The 24,690-nt window shown below is 47.1% G+C and overlaps 1 protein-coding gene across 4 annotated transcripts in view; it reads left to right on the top strand.

Moving 5' to 3' along the window:
- Positions 1–15,114, top strand: part of INSR (insulin receptor) — a 129,803-nt gene extending 114,689 nt beyond the window's left edge. For all 4 annotated transcript variants that reach the window (XM_064571749.1, XM_064571753.1, XM_064571751.1 and 1 more), the window contains 7 exons: positions 565–632; positions 2,966–3,210; positions 4,228–4,338; positions 4,427–4,586; positions 6,197–6,326; positions 6,638–6,772; positions 10,074–15,114. In XM_064571749.1, the coding sequence (XP_064427819.1) occupies positions 565–632; positions 2,966–3,210; positions 4,228–4,338; positions 4,427–4,586; positions 6,197–6,326; positions 6,638–6,772; positions 10,074–10,428 (1,204 nt within the window). In that variant the 3' untranslated portion in view covers positions 10,429–15,114. The remainder of the gene's footprint in view (positions 1–564; positions 633–2,965; positions 3,211–4,227; positions 4,339–4,426; positions 4,587–6,196; positions 6,327–6,637; positions 6,773–10,073) is intronic.
- Positions 15,115–24,690: the final 9,576 nt, after the last annotated feature.

Raw genomic sequence — 24,690 nt, 5'->3', positions numbered from 1 at the left:
TTTTTTGCCATCCTTTTCTCAAGCCTGGACAGACAACAGAACAGTAGATCAAGTCTTGGTTTGTACCGTTCCCGTTTCTTTCTATGATGTAAATACTCCTACTGTGGCCAATTTCCAGCTACAGACATACCACTGATGATAGTAAGAAGTAAAATGATAATTAGGAAGTGGTGAGTTTTGCTTTCAATGTCATTTTGTTTAATCGTAAGCCTATGTCATTTAATTTTGGATGATGGCTCTATTAATAACCTGCTCTCAGATTTCCTGAAAACTTAGCAGTTGTTTCTCAGGAGCTGGGCTGAGAACAGCAAAGGGTGAGTGGCTTGTAGGTATTACACGGACAGCCACAGATTACAGTGTAGGGTCCCATGTTGATGTGCGTAAGTAGCCGTCTGATGGGCTTCTACTCCTAACACCCCAGGATCCAGGGGTGTTATCCAGGATCACGTGGATGCTGCTGCTAAGGGTTGTCATTGGCACTGGGGAGCTTGTGACCCCCCCGTGTGAGTGACCCAGAGCCCCGTGAGAATATCCAGCGGGAATGTCTGCCTCTTTCTCTTCCAGGCAGCCGGATGGGCCACTGGGACCGCTGTACGCGTCTTCAAACCCCGAGTACCTCAGTGCCAGTGACGGTGAGTCCCATCCCCGTGCCCCTGGGTTGCCAGAATCCTGCCTTTTGGGGTCCCTGGCCGTCACTGTCAAGTGCAAGTCCGGGGCTGGCCCCGGGGAGGCTGAGATGAGCCCTCTGGTTCACGTGAGCTCGCAGACCTGCCCTTTGCTGCAGAGACTGAGTTACTGAGAACAGCCAGACAGCCGCCGTCTGGCACCTGTTTGGACGGGCTGGTCTAGCTGGTCTGGGACCTGTGAGCTGGGCTGGGAGGCTGACAGAGAGTCCGGTGTCCCAGCTGTTGGGGGCCGGGGGTGGAATTGGGACCTGGGCCAGAAACCCGCACTGAGGGTCAGAGCCAGAGGGCCGCGTATGGACTCGCCATCCAGGTTGGGGGTCGGGAGCCAAAATGAGACACTGCGGATAAGGGGCGGGGAAGACAAGAGTGAAGGGTAAGATGGGGTCCGCAGGAGGCTGTGTGGACTGAAACTTGTATTTCCCCTGATTGTACACTGAGCGGCCCCTGCAGATGAGGCTCTCCTTCCGAGGAGAAAGCGTCTGCCACGTTACAAGTTTCCAAAGTCCTTCACGCAGCAGAAACCAAAAAGTGACTTCCGAGGCATGAACGCTGTTGCCTGGCAGGATGCTGCCGTGGGATACGAGGGTGATGTTTTTAGGGACATCCAGGATTTGTTTTCATCAGGTCCGACAGGGGAGTGTGGGAGAAGGTGGACAAGAGCTTTTATTGTGGTGTCCTTGGGAAGGCAAGGCAAGGTGGGGTAAGACCAAGGACTCGCTGTCTTGAATGATTTCAGTGGGTTCTGGGGTGTAGGGGCTGGCTCTGGGGTGATCGGCCCCCCTGGGGGGGGGTTACGGCTTGGGCTCTGGATCGGTGGTTTTGCAGGTAGAAGGTGCTCTCACAGGCAAGTCATTTACTGTCTCTAGGGATTGGCCGCCCTTGGGAGGGGCAGTCCCTCCAAGGTCATCGAGGCCCCAGATGCTAAAGCATCAGAATAGGGAAACTAGGAGAGGTGGGCCTTCCAGGTGGGAATTGTGCAGGGAACAGGAGCGGGAGGGAGTGAACATGGATGGGGGCGCCTCCTCCCCCAGCTTGGGGATGGCACTGTTAGCCCGCTTCAGAGGTGGGGAAGCTGAACCTCAGGGCTGCCCCTGCGCTCTACCACCCTGCTTCCTTCTGGGAATGCAGGAGCGGCTGAGGGCACAGGGGTGCCCGGTGAAAGCTGGAAATTGGACCTCAAGGGTCTCTAAGGCTGGGAGGGCCGGGGGACAGAGTATCCCCACTGAGCATCTGTGTGTGCTCATCTGCCTGAGGCCCTGGTGACCGGATCAGTTTGCTGGGGCTCCTGTAACGAACACTATGGACCGGATGGCTTAGCAAACAGAATTTTGTTTCCTCACGGTTCTGGAAGCTGGGAGTCTGAGATCAAGGCGTCAGGAGGGTTGGTTTCTCCTGAGGCCTCTCTCCTTGGGCTGTGGACGACTGTGTTGTCCCCAGGTCCTCACATGGTCAGCCTTGTGTGCATGTCTGTGTCTGAATGTCCTCTTCTTAAAAGGACACCAGTCATATGGGCTTAGAGCCACCCCACTGACTTCATTTGAACTTGATTGCCTCTGGAATGGCCCTGTCTTTAAATACATTCTGAGGTACCAGGATTAAGACTTCAACATAAGTTCTGGGGGGGTGGGGGCACAGTTGAGCCCCCCTTCTGAGGAAAGCAAGAACCATTTTGGCTTTTCTTATGAGGCCTTTGTGCATTCGTCTGCAAATTTGTTTGCTGTGTAGCGAACCACCCCAAAGTTAGTGGCTTGAACAACCAGCATTTCAATTCGGTGGGTCTGCCACCTGGGATCTGCTCGGCTGGGCAGACCTTTTGATCTCGCCGGGGCTCATTCACATGGCGGTAGGCTGCCTGCCGATCAGCTGGTGCTGGGTAGTCTCGGATGGGCTCACTGGTATGGCCAGCAGTTGGCAGGCTGGCTGGTCTCCCATCCCCTTGGCACTTTGCAGAAACAACAGCCTCAGATGGGAAGTAGTGTTGTGGGGTGGCGGGGCTCCGAAATCAGATAGAAAGGACGAGGAGGCAGGCTCAGCTCGGCACGTACCGGCCAGAACCCTGGACTGGTGGTGGCTCCTTCCCAGGCCTCTGCTGTCCCCTCCATGAAAGACAGGGACCCACGCCTGTCCTGTTCTCGGCTCTGCACCCAGTGCCTGGCACAAGTCCTGGACCACAGAAGTCCCTTAATGAACATTCGCCAGTGGGAGGGCCCCGGTGGGAGGTGGCTGGGGGTCCCCCCCGGGGGTCCGCCGAGGATGCTGTGTAGATAAATGAGGAGTAGTCTTCCCATGTTCTGTGTATGTGCCGGACGAGTGGGAGGTGCCTCGGGAGAAGATCACGCTCCTGCGTGAGCTGGGGCAGGGCTCCTTCGGCATGGTATACGAAGGCAACGCGAGGGACATTGTCAAGGGCGAGGCGGAGACCCGCGTGGCGGTGAAGACGGTCAACGAGTCAGCCAGTTTGCGGGAGAGGATCGAGTTTCTCAACGAGGCCTCAGTCATGAAGGGCTTCACCTGTCATCACGTGGTGAGTCCTGCCTTTGCCCTGAAGCGGACAGAGGTGTCCTTTCGTGCCTGCTCCCTTGTCCCCCCCTCCTCCGTCCTTCCTCCTCCTCCCGCACGAAGCAGGAGGACTCTAGGTGTGGACCCCCGGCCTGTTCCCCACTCTGCTAAGCACCCTAAAGGTGTCGGGGAGGCTCCGTCCCTTCTCCCTTCTCGAATCCTGTCCTCTCCCCCCTTGCATGGAGCCGGACTCCTTCCTTTGCCTTCCACAATCTTTTGTCTCTTCCCTCTTCCTGGCCCCTTTGAAACCCTGAAATATGCAATGGATGGTTCGCTCCATCCCTGTCCCCCCTCCTGAGTCAGCCCAGACTCTTCCCATGCTGCTGTTCCCACGTGGCCCCACAGCTTCTCCTTGAGCCTTGTGTCCTTTCTTCCCTGCCATGTGTGGCTGAGGGGATCTGCTCTGTGCTGAGCCCCAGTCTTGTCTCTTCGGTGCAGCAGATTCCTGCCCTCTTACGGAGTTTCCAGGACAGCCATGGACACAGACCCTAAACCCAATAAGTTCCTCATGGAGGACGTTAGGAGCCGATGCTGTGGCAGGATGGAACAAGAGAGCAGAGTCAGGGGCTGGGCATTTGGGAGTGGGGAAGGTGTCGTAAGGACGGAGGGACTGAGCCATGTGGACATGGCAGGGAACAGAGGGCCTGGCAGAGGGAACAGCAAGTGCAAAGCCTTGGAAGTGGGAATGTGCCTTATGTGCTCAGGGCCCCCGAGGAGATCTCCAAGGGTCTGCCTCGGAGTGTTGCTGTGTGGGGGCATGTCCCTCTGCTCCCCCACCCCGCCAGACTGTGACTCCTGAATTCTCCCTCCCTCACCTGACCCTCCTGTCCCCACAAGGCACTGACCCTGGCGTTTGAGCTAGACAGACCAGGGCTCCCCACACAGGGTGCTGTGTGTGACGCAGACATCAGACGGGGAGACCTTGGTGATGGAAACCTTCCCACCGACCCTCACCCAAGATTGCGCCCTGCTTGCTCCGCAGGTCCGCCTCCTGGGGGTGGTGTCCAAAGGCCAGCCAACGCTGGTGGTGATGGAGCTGATGGCTCATGGCGACCTGAAGAGCTACCTCCGCTCCCTGCGGCCGGAGGCTGAGGTGAGCTGGTTCTGGGGACCCGGCAGGGCGCCTGCCCCCAGCCACGGGCACCCGGGTCCCTCAACGCCACCCCCTGTTTCGACTTCAGAATAACCCTGGCCGCCCTCCCCCTACCCTGCAAGAGATGATTCAGATGGCGGCGGAGATTGCCGACGGGATGGCCTACCTGAATGCCAAGAAGTTTGTGCACCGAGATCTCGCAGCCCGAAACTGCATGGTCGCCCACGATTTCACCGTCAAAATTGGAGGTGCGTCTGGCCTTCTGCTTGGAAATGTGTGGCCCGGGCCCAGTTTGATTGCAGAAGGACTTGTCTGGCCTGAGCAGTCGAGTCTTCGCCAATAGCGCAAAGAGGGCCCAGTCCTCAGACTGTAATTTAATTGCATTTGCTCGTGAGCTTGCTCACTTCCTGCTCTGGATGACAGTGGTGTTCCCTGTTGGCAGAAGCCACTGCACTAGGAGCTGACAGATGGGACTGACGATGGATAGGTCACCATGATTTTCCTGCCCTCATGCAGCACGTGGTCTTCATCTGCATCACCCGCTGCGGTAGCGGCCATTTACATTCAAGTTAACTGAAATTAACTAGAATTAAAAACGTATTCCCTTGGCTGCACTGGCCACATTGTAAGTGAGCAGTCGCCACCTTGAGCCTGGTGGCTGCCATATTGGGTAGTGTGGCGTAGACCGCGTTCATGATCCCGGCAAGTTCTACTGGACAGGGCTATTGAAAGGCGAACAGTAAAATCGTGCTTGTATGAACAAGAGAAGGAAGGCTGGGGAAAGAGCCCAGGTGATGGTGATGGAAACCTTCCCACCGACCCTCACCCAAGATTGCGCCGTGCTTGCTCCGCAGGTCCGCCTCCTGGGGGTGGCAGCCTTTTGGCCAAAACTTGCAGGATGGGTTGACCTGAATGAATGACAGCATCCCAGGGGGCGTTCCAACATATGCAAAGGCCTGAGGCTGGGAGCATGGCTGATGTGGGGTGAATAGAAGGAACAGGGAGGGGAGCAGAGTGGCATGAGATGTGAGGTTAGAGAGAGAAGCGGGAGCCAGACCTGGAAGGATCTTATTAGTCAATAAGTCATCTAGCCGTTATCCTAAGGAGCCAGCGCGAAGCCAGAAGTAACGTGATTCTATTTATGATCCCAGACAACATTATCAGCAAGGGAAGCCAGAAGGGATGTCATCCCATTTATAATCCAACAAAGACCTTATCCTCCATTAGCCATGGGAAGCAAGATATAATGTGATCCTATTTATGTAGCTTCTCTTGGGCAGTGGGCTGTCAGAGCAGGATGGAGGGAAGGTCCTGCAGGTGAGAGATGGCGGTGGGGCCGGAGTGACGGAGAGGAAGAGTTGGGTTAGAGCGGGATGTGGAAGGAGAGCTGGCAGGACTCGCTGCTGTCTTAGATGTGGGTATGAGGAAAGGGGCGTGGTCAAAAGGGGACCTGCCCCTGGGTTTTGAGCCGGGCAGCTGGGTAGCGGTGGGGCCATACCTAGTGGAGAAGAGGAGGTTGGTTGCAGAGACTCAACTCTTTGGTTTGGGATGCCTGCAAGGTCATGGGTGGGAAGGAAGTGTTGCTGAGAATGGGATTCCCAGCTTGTGGGCTGGAACGTCGCTTCTTTGCCACTTGGTGCTGCCTTTTCCTTCCCTTTACATGGTGGCCCATGCTTTCCCTCCACATCCCCATGAGTACCCTCAGAATCCATCCTCACGGGATTTGGCCACCACCAAGGCGAGCACACACCTGGGGCAGCTGAGCCCATCTGAGGGCTCTCCAAGGCAAGATGGGGCAAGATGGAGACAGCTGGACTGTAGGCTGAAGGTTAAGACCATGTGAACCCTTGGTTGTCAGATTTTGGGATGACCAGAGACATCTATGAAACGGATTACTACCGGAAAGGAGGCAAGGGTCTGCTCCCCGTGCGGTGGATGGCACCGGAATCCCTGAAGGACGGGGTCTTCACCACTTCTTCTGACATGTGGTGAGTGGTGCGTGGATTGGCGGACAGAGTGCTGGGCTCGAATCCCAGGGCATTCCCTTAGTGTGACCAGCAAGAGGGGGCCAGTTAAAACGTGCCTTCCTCACAGCCCCTTGATCAAGAAAGTGAAGGGGAGGACCCTTGCACGGCTACTCATGTTCCGACTGAGACTCATCTAGGCATTTCTGAACGCAGCATGAATTGTTTAACGAACTGGCCAGCCACGTTCTAGTAAACCAAGGAGGGGTGCATGTGTGTGCGCGTGTGTGTATTTTTATGGCTCCTTTGTTCCTACTTTCAACTGTCGTTGGCAGGTCCTTCGGCGTGGTCCTTTGGGAAATCACCAGCTTGGCAGAACAGCCTTACCAAGGCCTGTCTAATGAACAGGTGTTGAAATTTGTCATGGATGGAGGGTATCTGGATCAACCCGACAATTGTCCAGAGAGAGTGTAAGTGTAGAAAGACCAGGTGGTGTGTGGGCTCTCCATCAAAAAGGCACTGCCCTTTGGTTTGCATGTCGTATGTCTACATGTGTGTGCTTGTGTTTGCATGTTGTGTCTTCGCATGGACGCTTTTTTTGCGCATCACATCTACATACATGCTTGTGTTTGCATGCCGTGTCTTTACACATATGCTTTCTTGCATATCATGTCCGTGGAAGGTTGTAGAAAAACCCTACAGCAATGCTTACCACGGGAGAAGGAAACTGGGTAGCTGGGGTGGGATATTTATGTTTAACTGTTGGTTCTTTATATACTTAACATTTTGTCAGGGAATGAATATAATCTGACATGTCCATTATATCTCAACAGAGTTGGGAAAAAAAGAAATCAGAAGCAGAAACATTAAAATTATGTTTTGGTCAGGGATATGTGTTACCTATCTCCCACTCCCCCAGTTTTTGTTGTAAATTTTGGTCATAGAAAAAATAAGGGGCGCCTGGGTGGCTCAGTCGGTTAAGCGTCTGCCTTCAACTCAGATCATGATCCTGGGGTCCTGGGATCGAGTGCCGCCATTGGGCTCCCTGCTCAGTGCAGAACCTGCTTCTTTCTCCCCCTATGCCCCTCCCCCAGCTCATGCTCTCTCTCTTGTTTGCTCATGCTCTCTGTCTCTCAAATTAATAAATAAAATCTTTAAAAAAAACTATTAAAAAATAAAAAATAAAATGGCATAGCAATTGAAATTTTAAATGATGCTTATAAAATATTTTATAACTTGGTGGATAAACCTATGTTAAAATATTAAATATAAAAAGTGTCTATATATTACATTACCAAATATCTTTAGATAGGAAAGATGAGAGGTTAGATCTGAAGGAGAGTTGTATGCAGACTGCATTTTCTCTATGTTCTGGGGTGTTTCCTTTCTGCCATGAGCTTGTTTACATATAAAGTCCTTTATCAGTGTTTCTTAAGAAAAAAGTTTGCCTGGGGCGCCTGGGTGGCTCAGTTGGTTAGGCGACTGCCTTCGCCTCAGGTCATGATCCTGGAGTCCCGGGATCGAGTTCCGCATCGGGCTCCCTGCTCAGCAGGGAGTCTGCTTCTCCCTCTGACCCTCCCCCCTCTCATGCTCTCTGTCTCTCATTCTCTCTCTCTCAAATAAATAAATAAAATCTTTAAAAAAAAGAAAAAAGTTTGCCCTCCTGAAAAATCCAGGGGGAAAGGCCAATCTGAGGCTTCATCCCCCAAAGAATAAGACTGTTCATTTAGAAAACACAATTGGAAGGGACCTCATATGAAAAAGAGTATGAAGCAGAGTTACTTAGAAACTGTGAGCAAAGTATTTCTGAATGGTGCTTCGCGAGAGTCCTTTCCTGGCCATTAGCAGCTTGCTGGACCGTTCCAGGACCAGGGAGATCAGGTAGGCCCTAGGGCAGAGGGCCACACACTTTCTATAAAGGGCCGTATTGTAAATATTCTGAGCTTTGTGGGCCCTGTGGCTGTCTGCTACGGCTACCCAACGTTGTTGTGTAGACTGAAGGCAGCCGTGAACAGTGCATAAGTGAGGACGTGCGGAGACACTTCAGGGGGCCGGATTTGGTAGTTACAGCGGGGAGAGGAAGAGGTAAAAGAGAAACCCCAAGCCCTCAGCACTCGTACTGTGTGTTCTTGGCTGAGTCGGGTTGTAACCCCCTGCTACCAGCTTGGAGAGCGTGAGCGCCAGGCCCGCAGGATGGCTGCTCAGAGCTGGCCCTCTAGGTTCAGTCCACTCAGCTGCCCCATCAGGCCTCAAGCATCTCAACCCTGAAGGATCTTTGACCCTAGAAAGATTGCTTCTTGGCACAGGGGAGCCTTTCATGCAGCCCCAGTAGGAATTAAACTTTATGAAATGCACCAAACGGGAGGAAAAGAAATCAGGAATGTATAAAATGCTCAACCTTGTCCAACATGTAGGTGCATCAAGAGGGGCCCTTTTTTTTTGCATGGTCATTCTTTTTTTTTTTTTTAATTCCTATGTTAATCCCCATACATTACATCATTAGTTTTAGATGAAGTGTTCCATGATTCATTGTTTGTGCATAACACCCAGTGCTCCATGCAGAATGTGCCCTCCTCAATACCCACCACCAGGCTAACCCATCCTCCCACCCCCCTCCCCTCTAGAACCCTCAGTTTGTTTTTCAGAGTCCATCATCTCTCATGGTTCGTCTACCCCTCCGATTTCCCCTGCTTCATTCTTCCCCTCCTGCTACCTTCTTCTTCTTTTTTTTTTAAGATTTTATTTATTTATTTGAGAGAGAATGAGATAGAGAGAGAGCATGAGAGGTGGGAGGGTCAGAGGGAGAAGCAGATTCCCTCTGAGCAGGGAGCCCGATGCGGGACTCGATCCCAGGACCCTGGGATCATGACCTGAGCCAAAGGCAGTCGCTTAACCAACTGAGCCACCCAGGCACCCTACCTTCTTCTTCTTCTTCTTCTTCTTCTTCTTCTTTTTTTCCTTAACATATATTGCATTATTTGTTTCAGAGGTACAGATCTGTGATTCAACAGTCTTGCACAATTCACAGCGCTTACCAGAGCACATACCCTCCCCAGTGTCTATCACCCAGTCACCCCATCCCTCCCACCCCACCCCCCACTCCAGTAACCCTCAGTTTATTTCCTGCGATTAAGAATTCCTCATATCAGTGAGGTCATATGATACATGTCTTTCTCTGTTTGACTTATTTCACTCAACATAATACCCTCCAGTTCCATCCACGTCATTGCAAATGGCAAGATCTCATTCCTTTTGATGGCTGCATAATATTCCATTGTATATATATACCACCTCTTCTTTATCCATTCATCTGTCGATGGACATCTTGGCTCTTTCCACAGTTTAGCTATTGTGGACATTGCTGCTATAAACATCGGGGTGCACGTATCCTTTCGGATCCCTACTTTTGTATCTTTGGGGTAAATACCCAGTAGTGCAATTGCTGGATCATATGGTAGCTCTATTTTCAACTTTTTGAGGAACCTTCATACTGTTTTCCAGAGTGGCTGCACCAGCTTGCATTCCCACCAACACCGTAGGAGGGTTAAGAGGGGCCCTTCTTGATCTGGCCTGGGAATGAGGCAGTCCCTTTGGCTCTCTTTCCAAAACCAATTTTTTTTTTTTTAAGCACCGGTAGAAATCCCATTTCTGTCCTGACCATTGCCAGTGCTGGTGGCCGCCGTCTGATGTTGGCACTTGGAGGGGGCTGGGTGGGGACTGCTCGGCCGGATGCCCCCGGACACATTCCTGACATGTCCCTCTGTCCTGCAGCACCGACCTGATGCGAATGTGCTGGCAGTTCAATCCTAAGATGCGGCCCACCTTCCTGGAGATCGTCGACCTGCTCAAGGACGACCTGCACCCCAGCTTTCCAGAAGTTTCCTTCTTCCACAGCGAGGAGAACAAGGCGCCTGAGAGTGAGGAGCTGGAGCTGGAGTTCGAGGACATGGAGAGTGTCCCCCTGGATCGGGCCTCACACTCTCAGAGGGAGGAGGCCGGAGGCCGGGATGGAGGGTCCTCACTGGGCCTAAAGCGGAACTACGAGGAGCATATCCCCTACACCCACATGAACGGGGGCAAGAAAAACGGACGGATCCTGACTCTGCCAAGGTCGAATCCTTCCTAACAGCGCCTGTTTTGGGGAGTGGTTCCCATCTTCGCTTTCCTCTGGTTTGAAGGCCTCCTGAAAACTCAGGATTCTCCTATGAATCTGCCACAGTGTCAGACGGAGCTCAGAGATCATTACTATCCATTGATGTTCATCTATGACTTAAAAACACATGTGTCTGACTGCCAATTTGACGAGCTGTCAGAGAACTGAACTGTGACCCTAGAGGAGAAGGGGTTTCCTCAGCTGCTGTCCTTGTAGGCAACTGCGGTTTTAAGCCAGGATGTTACTATTTTTTTTCTAGTAGACTGAGAGCAAGCACCTGTTTTTACAAATCTTCTTCTTCTTTTTTTCTTCCTGGTGTCTGAGCTACAGTATAAAGCATAAAACTTGTTTGTGGAACAAAAGTTTGAAAGAAAGAAAAACAAAACAAAACAAAAACCCAACCCTGTTCCAGTAGAATTTCAGGCTTTCTGGAGTGGGCTTCAGGAAGGTTTTTTTTCTCATCCAGGCTGAAGGATTTTTTTTTTTTTCTTCACAAAATCAGTTCCTCAAATTGACCAATAGCTGCTGCTTTTATACTTTTGATAAGGATCTGCAGTCCCAGTGCGTGGCTCACGAGTCTCCGCGTGTGTGCGTGTGTCTATATGTCCAGGCTAGACAGGGCTGGTCAGTGTGTGCAAAGCGTTCATGCTGAGTTGACGCTTTGAGGGTCGGCTCATGAAGGTTCTGCTCTTCTTGAGCTCCTGATCCTCCCATCTCCTTCCTTCTTATTTACTGGGAGACTGTGCCCTCCACAGATTGTTCTGCCCCAAGCCTAGTCTCAGGAGTCTTTTCTCCCTTAACTTTGGTGAAAAATGTTTCCCAGGAGCCAAGGGAGTAGTTTGGAGTGATAGTGGATCTTTTCAAGACCAAACAAAGCTAGGACAAAAAAAAGACAAAAAGAAAAAAAAAAAAAAAAGAACTGAGATGATTAAGAGTTTTGAGAATATATTTGTAACATATTTAATTTTTTAAAACTCTCCAACGTCAGCCTCATAAGTTATTAACTGTTTCCCGGGGTTGGGGGAGGGCTTGTGGGTTGGTCTGCCTGTGTGCAGAGGGGGAGCGAGGCACCAGTTGCTGATTTGTTTGGTCTTAAAGGCATCCACTTTTCTGGGAATAAAGCCACATTAGCTGCTGACCCTTTTGGACGTGATGAGGCCACGCTGAGGGTGTGGGCGATTGGGTTTGGTGGATGGTTTGGTTTCTGCTTGGGGAAGCTGATAGCCACCTGGAGCTGAGTCCCACCTTCAGACACACTTGTGGCTCTTGGATCTGTTGGTTCCTTGTGTGTACCTCGCACGCTTCCTCAACTGGGTGTGCACATACCACAACAAAATCAGACCCCAAAGGGTGACAGCCCAGATGGACTTTGAGAACACTAAGCAATATGAAGCTAGATGCACCTGTCGGTCCCTTCCACCCTCAGGGCATCCAACTGTCCTCAGAGTTGACCTCCCAGAAGCTGCTCTGTGCCCAGTGACCTCAGCTGGGCCAGGTGTGGGGCCTGAGCAGAACTCTCAGGTGCTTATGATGTTGCAGTCCCCAAGAAAGTAGAGTCTGGAGGAGAAACCGCTAAGGACCTTCACACCACCAAGAACTTCTGAATGGGCGTGAATCCAGTTTCTTCCCTTTGGGGAAAGAATCACAGCTGCTCAAATAAAGAACATGGTGAACTCATTACTTCGGTTCATCAAAATCATCACCCACGGGTTATCCCTGAGAGCATTTTCTCATGAGTTTTTGATTGCTTCCTTCTCCTCTTAAAAGTTGTGGGCTTAAGAACAGGATAGAGACAATGGTGACCTCTGAACCTTCTCAATTCTTGGTTAAGAACACAGGTAGACACAAATCCCAATTGCCTATTACTATCTTATTTATATGATTTGAGAAATTACAGCACATGAAATATTTCTAGGGAGCCTCAGTGATTGGGTACAAGGAACAAGCGTACAGAAATTATTTTCGCCACATTTATTTTGTACATATAAGAGGGTCTGTACGTAAATTAAGAACACATAGATCTAGGTATTTTGTTCTTTTCATAGTAAATTTGTAGTGGCCATATACGACACTAGCAACAATTTTCACATTTTTCTAATTCAGAAAGGTTTTCTTATATTAGGGGAAAATTATTTATTTTAATATATAAAAATCACTGTAAAAATCACTTTCGTAAAAAATGGAGTGCATGTAAATTTTTATCAAAGAAAAATAAACAGGTGAATGTGGGGTAATGATTTTTTTTTTCCAGCACAGTCTACCTCAGTGTATCATTAGGATGTGGTTCAATAATGGACATCTTTGAGACTTCAGAATTCTGCCTGGATCCAATCTGAATCAGGGAAAATCTGTATCAGCTGATTCCAAATGCCAGGGACCAGTAAGAATTTTGAGGGAGGGAGTTGGGATAAAGTGTGGCTTTCGTGTGAGCATAGATCCTTTTTCTGGCTGATAATCTTCTCTGAATTCAATCCCCCTCCACTTTGTTTTGATCCTCCATCCATTGTCACCATGCTCCCAGACATGAACTAAATTTCAGGCCATCATGATGTATCTGATGTGTGGAGTGCCCAGGCCTGAGCTGCCTTCCTTTGGTGGGGAGAGGCTACTCCATCTCCTGCTGGGGCAAAGAGAGGCTTTAGTGCAGAGCCAGCATCCCCACTGTCCACTGCATCCCCCTGAAGTGAGCATCGAGGTGCCTTGGCTCTCCATGGCTTGTTCCTACTCCTTTTAAGCCCGGATGCTTTTGGGGAGTGAAACAAATTGCACTTGTGGGCACCTCACATGCAAACACCCGATGTAGCATTTCTATTCTCTTAAGTGGAAAGGGGGAATGTTGAAAAATTCCAATCCAAAATGCACCAGCATGCTGAGTGTATTTTTTAGCAACAAAACCTTGGACCCCTGTGTTTGGTTGACCTCAGACCGATACTGTTTGAACTTATGGGACTTTGAGAACCCATTTGTAAGTCTGGGAAGGGCCAGCAGGGCTGTTGTCCTACTTGCCAAACCTCACCGCCTTTATACTTTTAGACACTGCCCCTGCGGGCTCACCCTTCTGTGCTTACCCTGAAGAGGTACAGTGGAGTGCTGGGCCCACCTGCACAAATGGGATTTCACCTATTAACTTCAGTTGTCTCTGCTACTGTGGTAAGAAGAGCAAGCAGCCATTGGGTCACAAGCCTTTTTCATCACACAAAGTTGACTCTAACAACTTTGGTCCTAGAAAGTCATGGTTGCCCTCAGGAGGGGGTTTATAGGGATGAGCTCTACTGGGGGGGCTCGTAGTGATGGGCTATAAAAAAAGCAACAAAGCCAGCTTAGGTTGACACTTTTTGTTGTTTGCTTTTAAAGATGTCTCATTATTATTAAAACCCTTTTCATTAATGTGGCCTAATCCACATAGTAGTTTCTTCTTCTGGGAGGAGAATAGCAAGCACATTACTTTCTCCCAGGACAGTGATGTCAAACACACTTCTGCAAATGTCTGGATTCTGGGAGCTATCCTTGGTGCTTTCCTGTTATTTCAAGCTAGTAGGAAGAGATGTTGCTGGTTCTCTCGGAGAGATGTTGAGCACAACGGAGAAAGTGTGGGAACTGATGCAAGGGTCTGCACATACAATCCTGTGACCGTTGGAGACTGCTGCCAATTGATGAACAAATCTTCCAGAATCCCACTGGAGCAGACAATCTGCCATAAAATGTGCTTGTTGGGTTGGGAGGTGTTCATTTGTAGCTGTCAAAACGGTGGGCAGTGGGCAGCATTGCCATCAGAGCATGGCCCATGATAGTCATCTGGGTAGGTGATGGATGTGTTGTAGTCCCAGGGACAATCATTTTTCTACTTCATGGTGAGTGGAAGTTTGGTGTTAAATGTCTTTTGGATACCACTTGGCGAGTCCTTGACACCTCAGGCTCTTCAGAAATTATGGTTTTGTTGGGGGTAGGGAACAGGGAAATGCTGATTGTATATAAATGGTGCACATAGAATGGTGTCCCTTCAGAAAGCCTTCCAGAATGTTCTTTAGAATATTGATTTCGATGGAAAGAACAAATGCTGATTTATTCGTGTGTTTGAAAGAATGTGATAGACTTTCAGGGGCTACAACTGAAGGTGAATGTTTCCTTGGGGGATCCCCCAGAAGCAGAGGGAGACATTGACTTTTTGAGCTCATGGTCACCTATACCAGTCAGGGCCAGAACCAACCTCTAGCCAAATTCTTATTTGGATATGGGCCCTAAAAGTCCTTGTTAAAAACCAGATCACGAATCTGAGGCTCTTGGTCCCCTTGGGAAGGAAGGAACAACTTCCAAGATGAGTGTGTGTCTATGCACACATTCAGGAATGACTTGTTTAGTCTTTCTACTTTGTGTGCCTGGGGGCGGTCTCGGTCCTGCCTGTCAGCAGCAGAAACTTCCCATCTGTTTTCAGCAGGCACAGGATCAAATGGGCCTCGGCTTATGTAGAAAACAACTCAGAAACACAAAACCCACCAAAAGCTCAATTATTTTTTCAATGTTTTCCTACAAGAGCCAAGTAGCGCCATGTACAGAATATGCTTTTTTTTTTTTTTTTTGGAATATTGAAATTGCTCTGCATGTAAAATATGGGATAATTACCTGTTTATATGAAAATTCTGAATAAATTATCTGAGAATAGTCTTTGTTTTTGTGTGGTGTTCGAGCAAGGACCTGTGACCTGTGTGGGATTGTGGCTATGGGGTGGGCTGTGTTAAGGGAAATCTGGAAGTTGTGGGGATCTGTTTTAAGAAGGAACAAACCTATGGGTTCTTCAGAAAAACGAAGCAGGAGGTTAAATATTGTTATAATCAGGGCTGATGATCTGCTGGTACATACCTGTACAGTTGAACTGGTGGTTTAAATATTGAACTATTTCCATACCAGTTGGTAAGTAACTGCTACCCCAAAGACCCCCAGACCCTCCCATGATGCAAGCACTGAGAGGTTCATTCCAGGAATACGAGGGGATCTCCAGGATCTTACTCCATTCCACCATGCTGAAGACTTACATATTGAATACTTTTAATGTTATCCTGGCAGCATGGACCTGACCCCAAGGTGGGTGGTCAGTGGGGGACTACAGATTGGAAGAGGATTTTGAACAGCCTTGCATGAGCTATACACAGAATGTAGTGGGTAAGGAGATAGACTTCCTGCCTTCAGCTCCCTGTGTGACTTTGAATGAGTCACATGACTTCATATGTTGGTTGTTGCTGTGTAACAAACATCCTCAAGACTTTGTGGCTTAAAACAGCAAGCATTTATTTCTCACAGTTCTGTGTGTTGGCTGGGTGGGTCTTCTGGTCACAGTCTCACTCCATCTATCCATCCATCTATCCATCTGTCCATTCATCTATCCATCTGTCCATTCATCCACCCATTTACCCATCCATTCACCCATTCATCTGTCCATTTGTCTGTCCATCGGTCTGCCCATGTTTGCCCAACCATCCATCTGTCAAGCCATCCTTCTGCCTCTCCTTCCTTCCTCCATCCCTTCTTTCCTCCCTCCCTTCCCTCCTCCTTCCTTCCTTCCTTCCTTCCCTCTTTCCATCCATCCATCCATTCAACCATCCATGTGTTTGTATACCCATCTGCCTGTCCATCCATTTATCCACCCACCTGTTCATCCATTCAGCCACCTATCTGTCTATCTGTTCACCCATCTGTCCATCCATCCAAGACTCCTGGCCTTTGGTGAGAACCTGGCAAGGCTGAGGAAGCATGGTCTTTGGCTGGGCTTTATAGGCCACGGTCTTGCAACCAGAGGAGGAGCTCTGGCTGGGCTCTGGGTTGGAGTGCGGATGTGGGTGGTTAAAGTGCTCAGGGTTAGGAGCCACAAGTACAAGCTCTGGCCCTGACTCTGCATGACCACAGATGAGACAGTTGTCACCAGCACAGTGCACAAGTGAGAGGAAGCACATGAAAGCTTTGGTATCTCCAAAGTACTCCACAGAAGAGGGATGTGATACTCTTAAAAGGGCAGACATGGTTAGCAGGTGGTCTAGACTCTGTGTGATGAGGTTCGCGCTTTCCAGCTCTTGGTCTCTAACTTTCTTGGATGCTGCTGACCCATCTCTTGGGGCATGGTTTCAACCCCATAAGCCTGACTGTGCTGCCTGAGATTGTGCCCTCAACATGACTCACCCAGTCTTACACCTCAAGCGCCTCTAGAAGCCCTTGTTGTAATCAGAACCACAAGTTGCCACTGCAGTAGATGCTGTAGTAGATCTAGTGGGTAGATCTATCACTGTGGTAGGTGTAGTGGGTGCTGTGACAAGTACACCACTGTGGTTGCTGTGGTGGATTCACTGTAGTTGACACCGTAGGGCACCATCCAGAACACCTCTTCAGAACCCAGATGCTCACTCTTCCAGCTGTCAGGGGCTGTTGCCTGCTGGGGGCTCACAACGGAGTCCCTCTGCCAGCACTCTCCTAGGTTTAAGGGAGCTGCTTTGCCCACAGTTATGCTCCCTTCCTTAGGGCAGCCACATCTGATGACTGGTTTATGTGGGGTACGAAGCTCTGGCCCCTGTGCCTGTTAAGGGTTTGATTGTGTCTCCCCCAAACCCTCTAAAAAAAGATATGTTCAAATCCTTACCTCCAATATCTCAGAATGTGACTTTCCTTGGAAATAAGGTCACTGTAGATGGAATTAGTTAGGGTGAAGTCATGCTGGAGTAGGATGGGCCCCTGATCTGATATGACTGGTGTCCTTATAAAAGGGGAAAGTTGGACACAGGCACACAGGGAGAATGCCATGCGAAGACAAAGGCAGAAACTGGGACAACACACCTGCAAGCCAAGGTGTGGACAAGGAGCCAAAGATTTCCAGGGAACCACCAGGACCTTGAAGAGAAGCAAGGGACAGATTCTCCCTCACAACCTCAGAAAGAACCAACCCTGCTGACACCTTGATCTTGGACTTCCAGCCCCAGAACTGTGGGAGAATACATTTCTGTTGTTTAAGGCCCCCGTGGTCCTTCAGTACAGCAGCCCTAGTAAGCCAGTGGAATGTGGGACAACTCTGAAGAACCACCACAGTTAGAGTGCTCCCTGTGGGATCAGGGAAGGTTTTGGTTGCAGATGCACTGCAGTGTGATTTTCCCCTCTGCTCAGACCCACTTCCCTCCCTTACGGATGCTGATCCCAAGTTACCCCTGATAAAACTCCCCCATGTAAATAAACTAAACCCTTATCTCTATTTGTTGCTGTTAACAAACACTCCAATACTTAGTGGCTTAAAACAACAAACAGCTGTTATTTCTCACCATTCCATAAGCCAGGCCAGCACTTAATTAAATCCAGGCTTCTGTGTCTAACCTCTTGGGTCAGCCAATGGCTTGGCTGGACTGGATGATTCAGGATGGTTTCACTCACCTGTCTGATGATGGCAGGCTAACAGATCTCAGAGTTTTTTCCTTAGGGAACCCAATCTACCACACCAAAGATGTTAGACATTAGGGAAGCTTTCATTGACAGCTTTAGAAAATGAATCAGAGAGGACAGTGAACTCTCAAAGGTCACACAGCAAGTTGCTTTGTTTCACTGTGCTCTGGTTGATGGACCTACAGGTACATTTGGCATTCCAGCATTAAGGAGAAACAAAGAGCTGAGGTTTCTTTGCTTTTTTAAAAGATTTTATTTATTTATTTGAGAGAGAGAGAGAGAGAGGAAAAGAGAAATAGAGGGTGAGTGGGAGGGAGAGAGAATCTGAAGGAGACTCCATGCTGAGTGCACAGCTGGATGTGGGGCTTGATCTCAAGATCATGTGACCATGACCTGAGCTGAAACCAAGAGTCAGATACCCCACCTTGTGAGGTTTCTGAGCACAGTCCCTATAGGGCTGCTCTGAGAAATACAGAATGCTGAACAGTAACCCATAGGGGAAGGAGCAGGCAAAGCTCCCATGGTTAAGGGTATTCCTCTGGAATGGTTCACAACAAGACTTCAAAGTTAGAAATTTGTCAGTTGGCTGGTTGTTCACCAGGCAGTTTGAGACAACTCATTAAACCTCCCTAAGCCTCAGTTTCCTCAATTTTAGAAAAAGATAATTACAGAACTACTGCAGGGTCATTCTGAGATTAAATTGGATAAGACTGGAAAAGCATTAAGCACTGAGCCTGGTAAATGGTATTAGCTCAATACAGGTAAGTAGCTTTATTAGTATTTTTATTATTATAAATATGCATTTTCAAGCCTCGGGGAATGAGTTCCATGGTGTATGGGGTCATTTCATGAACCTCACATGGTGGACTACTCAGGACGACCGTGTGTTTCACAGATGTGACACCTGGGCTTCAGGGAGTTAAAAGAACATCACTGATCTTCCTTTCTGTCCTGTCATGTTGGGGAAAATAGCTGTTGGTGGATGCACTTTAGGATGACCCCCCCCCTCAATAATTCCCACTTCCTGGTGTCCACCACTTTGCATAATCCCCTCTCCCTGAGTATGGCAGGGTATGTGACTTCTTTCTCTCTCTCTATTTTTAAAATATTTTATTTATTTATTTGTCAGAGAGAGAGAGAGCGCAAGCAAGCACAGCAGGGGGAGCGGCAGGCAGAGGGAGAAGCAGACTCCCCGCTGAGCAGGGAGCCCGATGTGGGACTCGATCCCAGGACCCTGGGATCATGACCTGAGCTGAAGGCAGATGCTTCACCAACTGAGCCACCCAGGCGTCCCTGTGACTTGTTTCTAACTCATAGAACATGAAGAAGATGATGGAATGTCACTCCCATGATTATGGAATACTATATAAGAGTTCCTGTTAGCAGGTTGGAGAGAGATTTTACTGGTGGTGTTGAAAAGCAGACAATCCTATTGTGAACTGCCTATGAAAGGGGCCACATGAAGGGAACTGTGGCTGTTCCTAGGATCTGAGGGTGGCCTCCAGCCAACAGCCAGTATAAAACTGGTATCACAAGTCTTACAACCACAAGGAAATTAACTTTGCCAATAACATGAATGAGCGTGGAAGCATATTCTTCTCCAGTCGAGCCTCCACATGAGAATGTGGCCAGCAGACACCTTGATTGCAGTCTTGAGAGCTCTCAAAACCTAGCTAAATGATGTGCAGACTCCTGGCCCACAGAAATTGTGAGATAATAAATGACTGTGTGGTTTTAAGTCGTTAAATTTGTTACACAGCAAAAGAAAACCATTAAAATAGCATAGTGACCTGATTTACAGTATTGTGCAGATGAAGAGTCATTTCATGTGTGGCACATAGAATGTCTTTGCTAAGTGTTAGATAATATGAATCACCGGCATCGACATCATCATGATTCTCCTGGTAGGCATCCTCCTGTGTCAGTCTTTTTTTAAAATATAGATCCTAGTTTTTCTTTTCTTTTCTTTTTAAAATTGAGATATTATTGACATGTAACAGTATATTAGTTTCAGGTGTACAATATAATGATTTGATATTTGTATATGTTGCAAAATTATCACAAGGAGTGTAGTTAAAATCCATCAGTATATATACTTACTTTTTTTGCCATGAGAATTTAAAAAATTTACTTTCTTAGCAACTTTCAAATACACAATACAGTATTATTAACTATAGTCACCATGCTGTACATGACATCCCCATGACTTATATATTCTATAATTGGAAGTTTGCACCTTTTGACCCCCTTCACCTCCTGCCTCTGACAACCATCAATTTGTTCTCTGTATCTATGAACTGAGTTTTGTTTTTGTTTTTAGATTCCACATATAAGTGAAATCATATGGCATTTGTCTTTTTCTCTTACTTCACTTAGCATAATGCCTTCAAGGCCCATCTATATTGTTGTGAATGGAAAGATCTCACTCTTTTTTATGGCTAAATAATATTCTGTTTATATCTATACCACATTTTTGTTGTTCATTCACCCATCAATGGACACAGGTTGTTTCGATATCTTGGCTATTGTGAATAATGTTGCCATGAACACAAAGGTGCCAGCCTTGTTTCTTCTACTGTCCCCTGCCCCCCAGAGAGTGACCCACAGGTGCAAGATGCCACATGCACAAACCCCTTGCCTTGGGCTGTCCCAGCATGTATCCTTTAAAGATTCAGAAACAAAGCCCTGGATAAACTTGGAAGACTCCAACACCAACATTCCAGTGCCCTCTGTGAATCTAGTCACATTTGGCAAGTTATATTTTTCTAAGAATTTGTCCTAGAGCTCATTTGCTGAAGCTTCCCTGGTCTCTGATATTGGGGTAACTGGGGGGTCAGAGGCTGAGGTTCCTGTTGTTTCTGGTCTGGAGATCTGCGGGAGGGGTCACCAGATGGAGATCCTATTTTCTCTAGTTTGGGGTGAGTTTTGAGGATAGGATAGGGCTCTACTTATCCCTAGTCACTTTCTGGGACTCCCTTTGTCTGTCTTGTTGGTATAGACTGGGTGGGTCACTGGGATTGGGCTCCCCATTCTCTACTGTTGCAGGGAAGCTGAAGGAGTCCCTTCTGGGCCTGCTGCTATCTTTTCTAGAATTGGAAGTGACTGGGGTGCTTGTTAGAATTTCCATCATCTCTGGTTTGGGAGGACGGAGGTGTTGCTTGTTTGGACTCCATCTTTTGTGCTTGGAGGTGAGTGGGGGATTACTATTTGAAATTCTGTTGCCTCTAGTGTTGGAGGAGGCTGGTAGTCTCTTGCTAGGGTTTCTGTCAGCTTCACTGTTGGATGCCGATTGTGAGCATCACTTGCTGGGGATTCCATAAGTTCTAATCTTGGTGGACAGACCGGGGGGTCACTTGCTGTGCCTTCCATCATCTCTATGGGGGGAATCAGTTCAACAATTTCTAAAACCTTTTTTTAAAAATATTTTATTTATTTATTTGAGAGAGAGAGAGCATGAGAGGGGGGAGGGTCAGAGGGAGAAGCAGACTCCCCACTGAGCAGGGAGCCTGATGTGGGACTCGATCCTGGGACTCCAGGATCATGACCTGAGCTGAAAGCAGTTGCTTAACCAACTGAGCCACCCAGGTGCCCCCTAAAACCTTTTTTATTCAGAAAAATTTTAGATTTCCAAGAAAATTCTAAAACTATACAGGTTTTTTTTTTTTAAATAGTTATTATTTGTATTTACTCACATTTATGTTTCCTATTGATCTACATCCATAGGTCTCCACATGGAATGATTTTCCTTCAGCCCAAAGAACTCATTTTAGTGTCTTGAAGTGCAGCTGTTGATTAGTTCTTTCAGCTCTTAAAAAAATCCACTGGTAAACATTTTCATTTCATCTTCACTTTTGAAGAACATTTTGTCAAGTTATACAATTTTAGACTGAGCTTTTTTTTTTTCAATCTAATCCTTTAGATGTCATTTACTGTCTTTCTGTTTCTTTGGTTTCTTTAAAAAAGTCATCATTAGTCTTATTATTCTCTTTTGAAAGTAATGTGTTCCTTTGGTTGCTTTGAAGCTTTGCAGTTTGCTTTCAGTTTTCCACAATTTGTCAATGTTTCCTTCATTTTTATTTTTTATTTATTTTAAAAAAGATTTTATTTATTTATGTGAGAGATAGAGTGAGTGGTAGGGAAGGGGAGGGAGAATCTGAAGCAGACTCCATGCTGAGCACAGTGGCTGACGTGGGGCTCGATCCCACAACCCCAAGATCATTACTTGAACTGAAACCAAGAGTTGGATGTTTGACTGACTGAGCCACACAGGTGTCCATTTCCTTCATTTAAAAAAAACCATATTTTTCATAATTATTTTGAAGTCCTTGTCTGCTGACTCCAATACCTGGATTGTTTCTGGGTCAGCCTCTATTGACTTACACATTCATAATTGGTACCTTCTCCTGTTTCTTTGCATGTCTAGTATTTTTTTATTGTGTGCTGGATATTGTTAATGATATGTTGTAGAGGCTCTTGATTATTCTTCTAATGATTAAGTTTTGTAATGGCAGGCAGTTATAGGACTAATGTATCACCTCGAGTTTTTAAATTTTGTAAGGGCAGGTTTATTTCAATTTTGCACTTACTCCTAAGGTGTATCTCTTCCTCTTAGTGCATGATACATATCATGGTGTGGCATTTCTAAGGTATTGGTTGAAATGGGTTTTCCCCAAGATCACTCCACTGTGGATGAGTCCAAAAACCAACTCCAATTCCTAGAATGTGTGTCCTCTTAAATTTCTGTGCCACTCTTCACCTTTCAGTAGCTATTCTTGGCTAAGCCTCCTAGTGACTTTTCCTGCGTAGTTACAGGTTAAGTGTTTTTCAAAGACCCAAAGGAAATATTTAGGCAGGTTTTTTGGACTTCCCTGGGACTCTTCCTTCTCTATTAAAAGAGCATTTAGGTTGGCACCTGTGTTTTTTCAACAAGCACCCAGCACCTTTTGAGCATTTCTTTACTTTATGGCATCGCAAGATATTCCAGGATCATTTTATATTTTCTCTGCCCGAGCCCTGGAATTAACCACTTCTCCAAGGAGCCCTGGTTACCATCCCCTTTTTTTGAGAATGGCATTTACAAACCTAGATCTAGGTGCCAGGTGTACTCATTGCTACTGAAGTGCCACCGCTTCTAGGTCTTCTTCTCTGTTGACAGAGGTTGAAAATATATGTATGTACTCCACTTCAGGCATACGCATACCTCTGTGCTTATCTAGTTATGTATCTATGTACGTATCTATCATCATCTTTCAAGAAACCCCAAGTTCTTACTTCTATCTCCAATTCCAATCCAACACCACAGGGTCCACTCTAGCCTTTCTCTTTCCTTGTTTGTAACGTCTCTGAGAGCAAGAAACTGGCTTTAAGGATCTACAACATATATACTTAGTTGTCCAACCCTAGTATATACATAAAGTGGTTCAGAATTGCCAACCCATACCCTTGAGAGAAACAAATTTATTAACTCTAGTACAGGATTTCTGTACAGTTCTTTTTGCTTTTAGCCTTATAGTATCTGGTCAAAATACAGTTTTCCTAAGTAAGTTAGGTTTCTTCTCCATCCTCTTCAGTGTGGTTATGATATTCATTTGTAATACAGTTAAGTTCATTTGTTATAGTCTGTATTCCATTTTGTGTTACCTCTGCTACCTGGTGATTGTATTTTGTTTTAACCTATAATAATATTCACTCTTTGTGGTTTAATGTTCCGTAAGTTTTGAAAAAATACAGAGAGATTTGTCATGCTATAGGATAGTACCAAAACTCCTGAATTCCCTTGTGCTATGCCTTTGTAGTTATCCTATCTTCTACCTCTTATCCCTAGCAACTACTGATTTGTCCTTCCCCACAGTCTTGTCTTTTCCAGAATGTCATACAACGGAGTCATACAACATGTGGCTTTTTGTCTCTTTCACTTAGCGAATTGAGTTTTAAATTGAGGCATAACTTACATGCAGTGCAATGTACAGATCTTAAGTGTACAGTTTGATGCATCCTGCCAAATAAATATATCTGCGTAACTTATACTCCTATCAAGACATAAAACATTTTCTCACCCTGTGAAGTTCCTTCTTGTCCTTTCCCAGTCAATCCAAGCTACTGCCTCACATCCCTTGCCTCATACTTAGTTGCAACCCCTGTTCTCCACCCCCGTCCAGATTATTTTCTGCCTGTTCTAGAAATCTATGTAAATAGAATCATACAGTATTTACTTTTTTGTGTCTGGCTTGTTTTGCTTGGTATAATCCTACAATTAATTTTAATTAATTCACAATAAAAAATGAAATATATATATAGGGTTTCCTATATACCAGGCAGTCTCCCAAGTGCTTTACATATATTAATTAATTGAACCTTCAATTCAAGTTTACAAAGTAGGCACTCTCATTGTTAGCATTTTATAAATGAAAAAACTGGCACAAAGTGTTTGTTACTTGCCTGAGGTAAGCAGGTGATTAAGCAGTAGGGTCTGGACTTGAACTCAAATAGTTTCTCTCCAGAGTCCATACTCCTAATTGCTATGCAATAGAACACTGTCTCTGTACCAGGCATGGCTATGGTACAGGATCTACAGTGATAAATCAAACACACAGTCCTTGCTTTCGTGGTGTTCACAACATAGTGGGGGTTGGGATGGGGAATAAATATTAGTCAAATAAAGAGGTATATATAGAGTCAGTCAGATGGTGGTAAGTGCTATTGAGATGAATAACTTCCAATAAAGATAATAAACGTGGGAACTGGAGACTTGCTCATATATTTGGAGTGGGAATGAAAGCCTTTCAATTCAAGTGACATTTTGGCAGAAACCTAAGTAAACTGAGC

Source organism: Mirounga angustirostris, unplaced genomic scaffold (genome assembly GCF_029215605.1).
Source record: "Mirounga angustirostris isolate CCGP_5_RB_7025 unplaced genomic scaffold, mMirAng1.0.hap1 SCAF_1, whole genome shotgun sequence".
Lineage (NCBI taxonomy): Eukaryota > Metazoa > Chordata > Mammalia > Carnivora > Phocidae > Mirounga > Mirounga angustirostris.
Note: the sequence above shows the minus strand (reverse complement) of the source record. Positions and strands in the feature narration are given on the sequence as shown.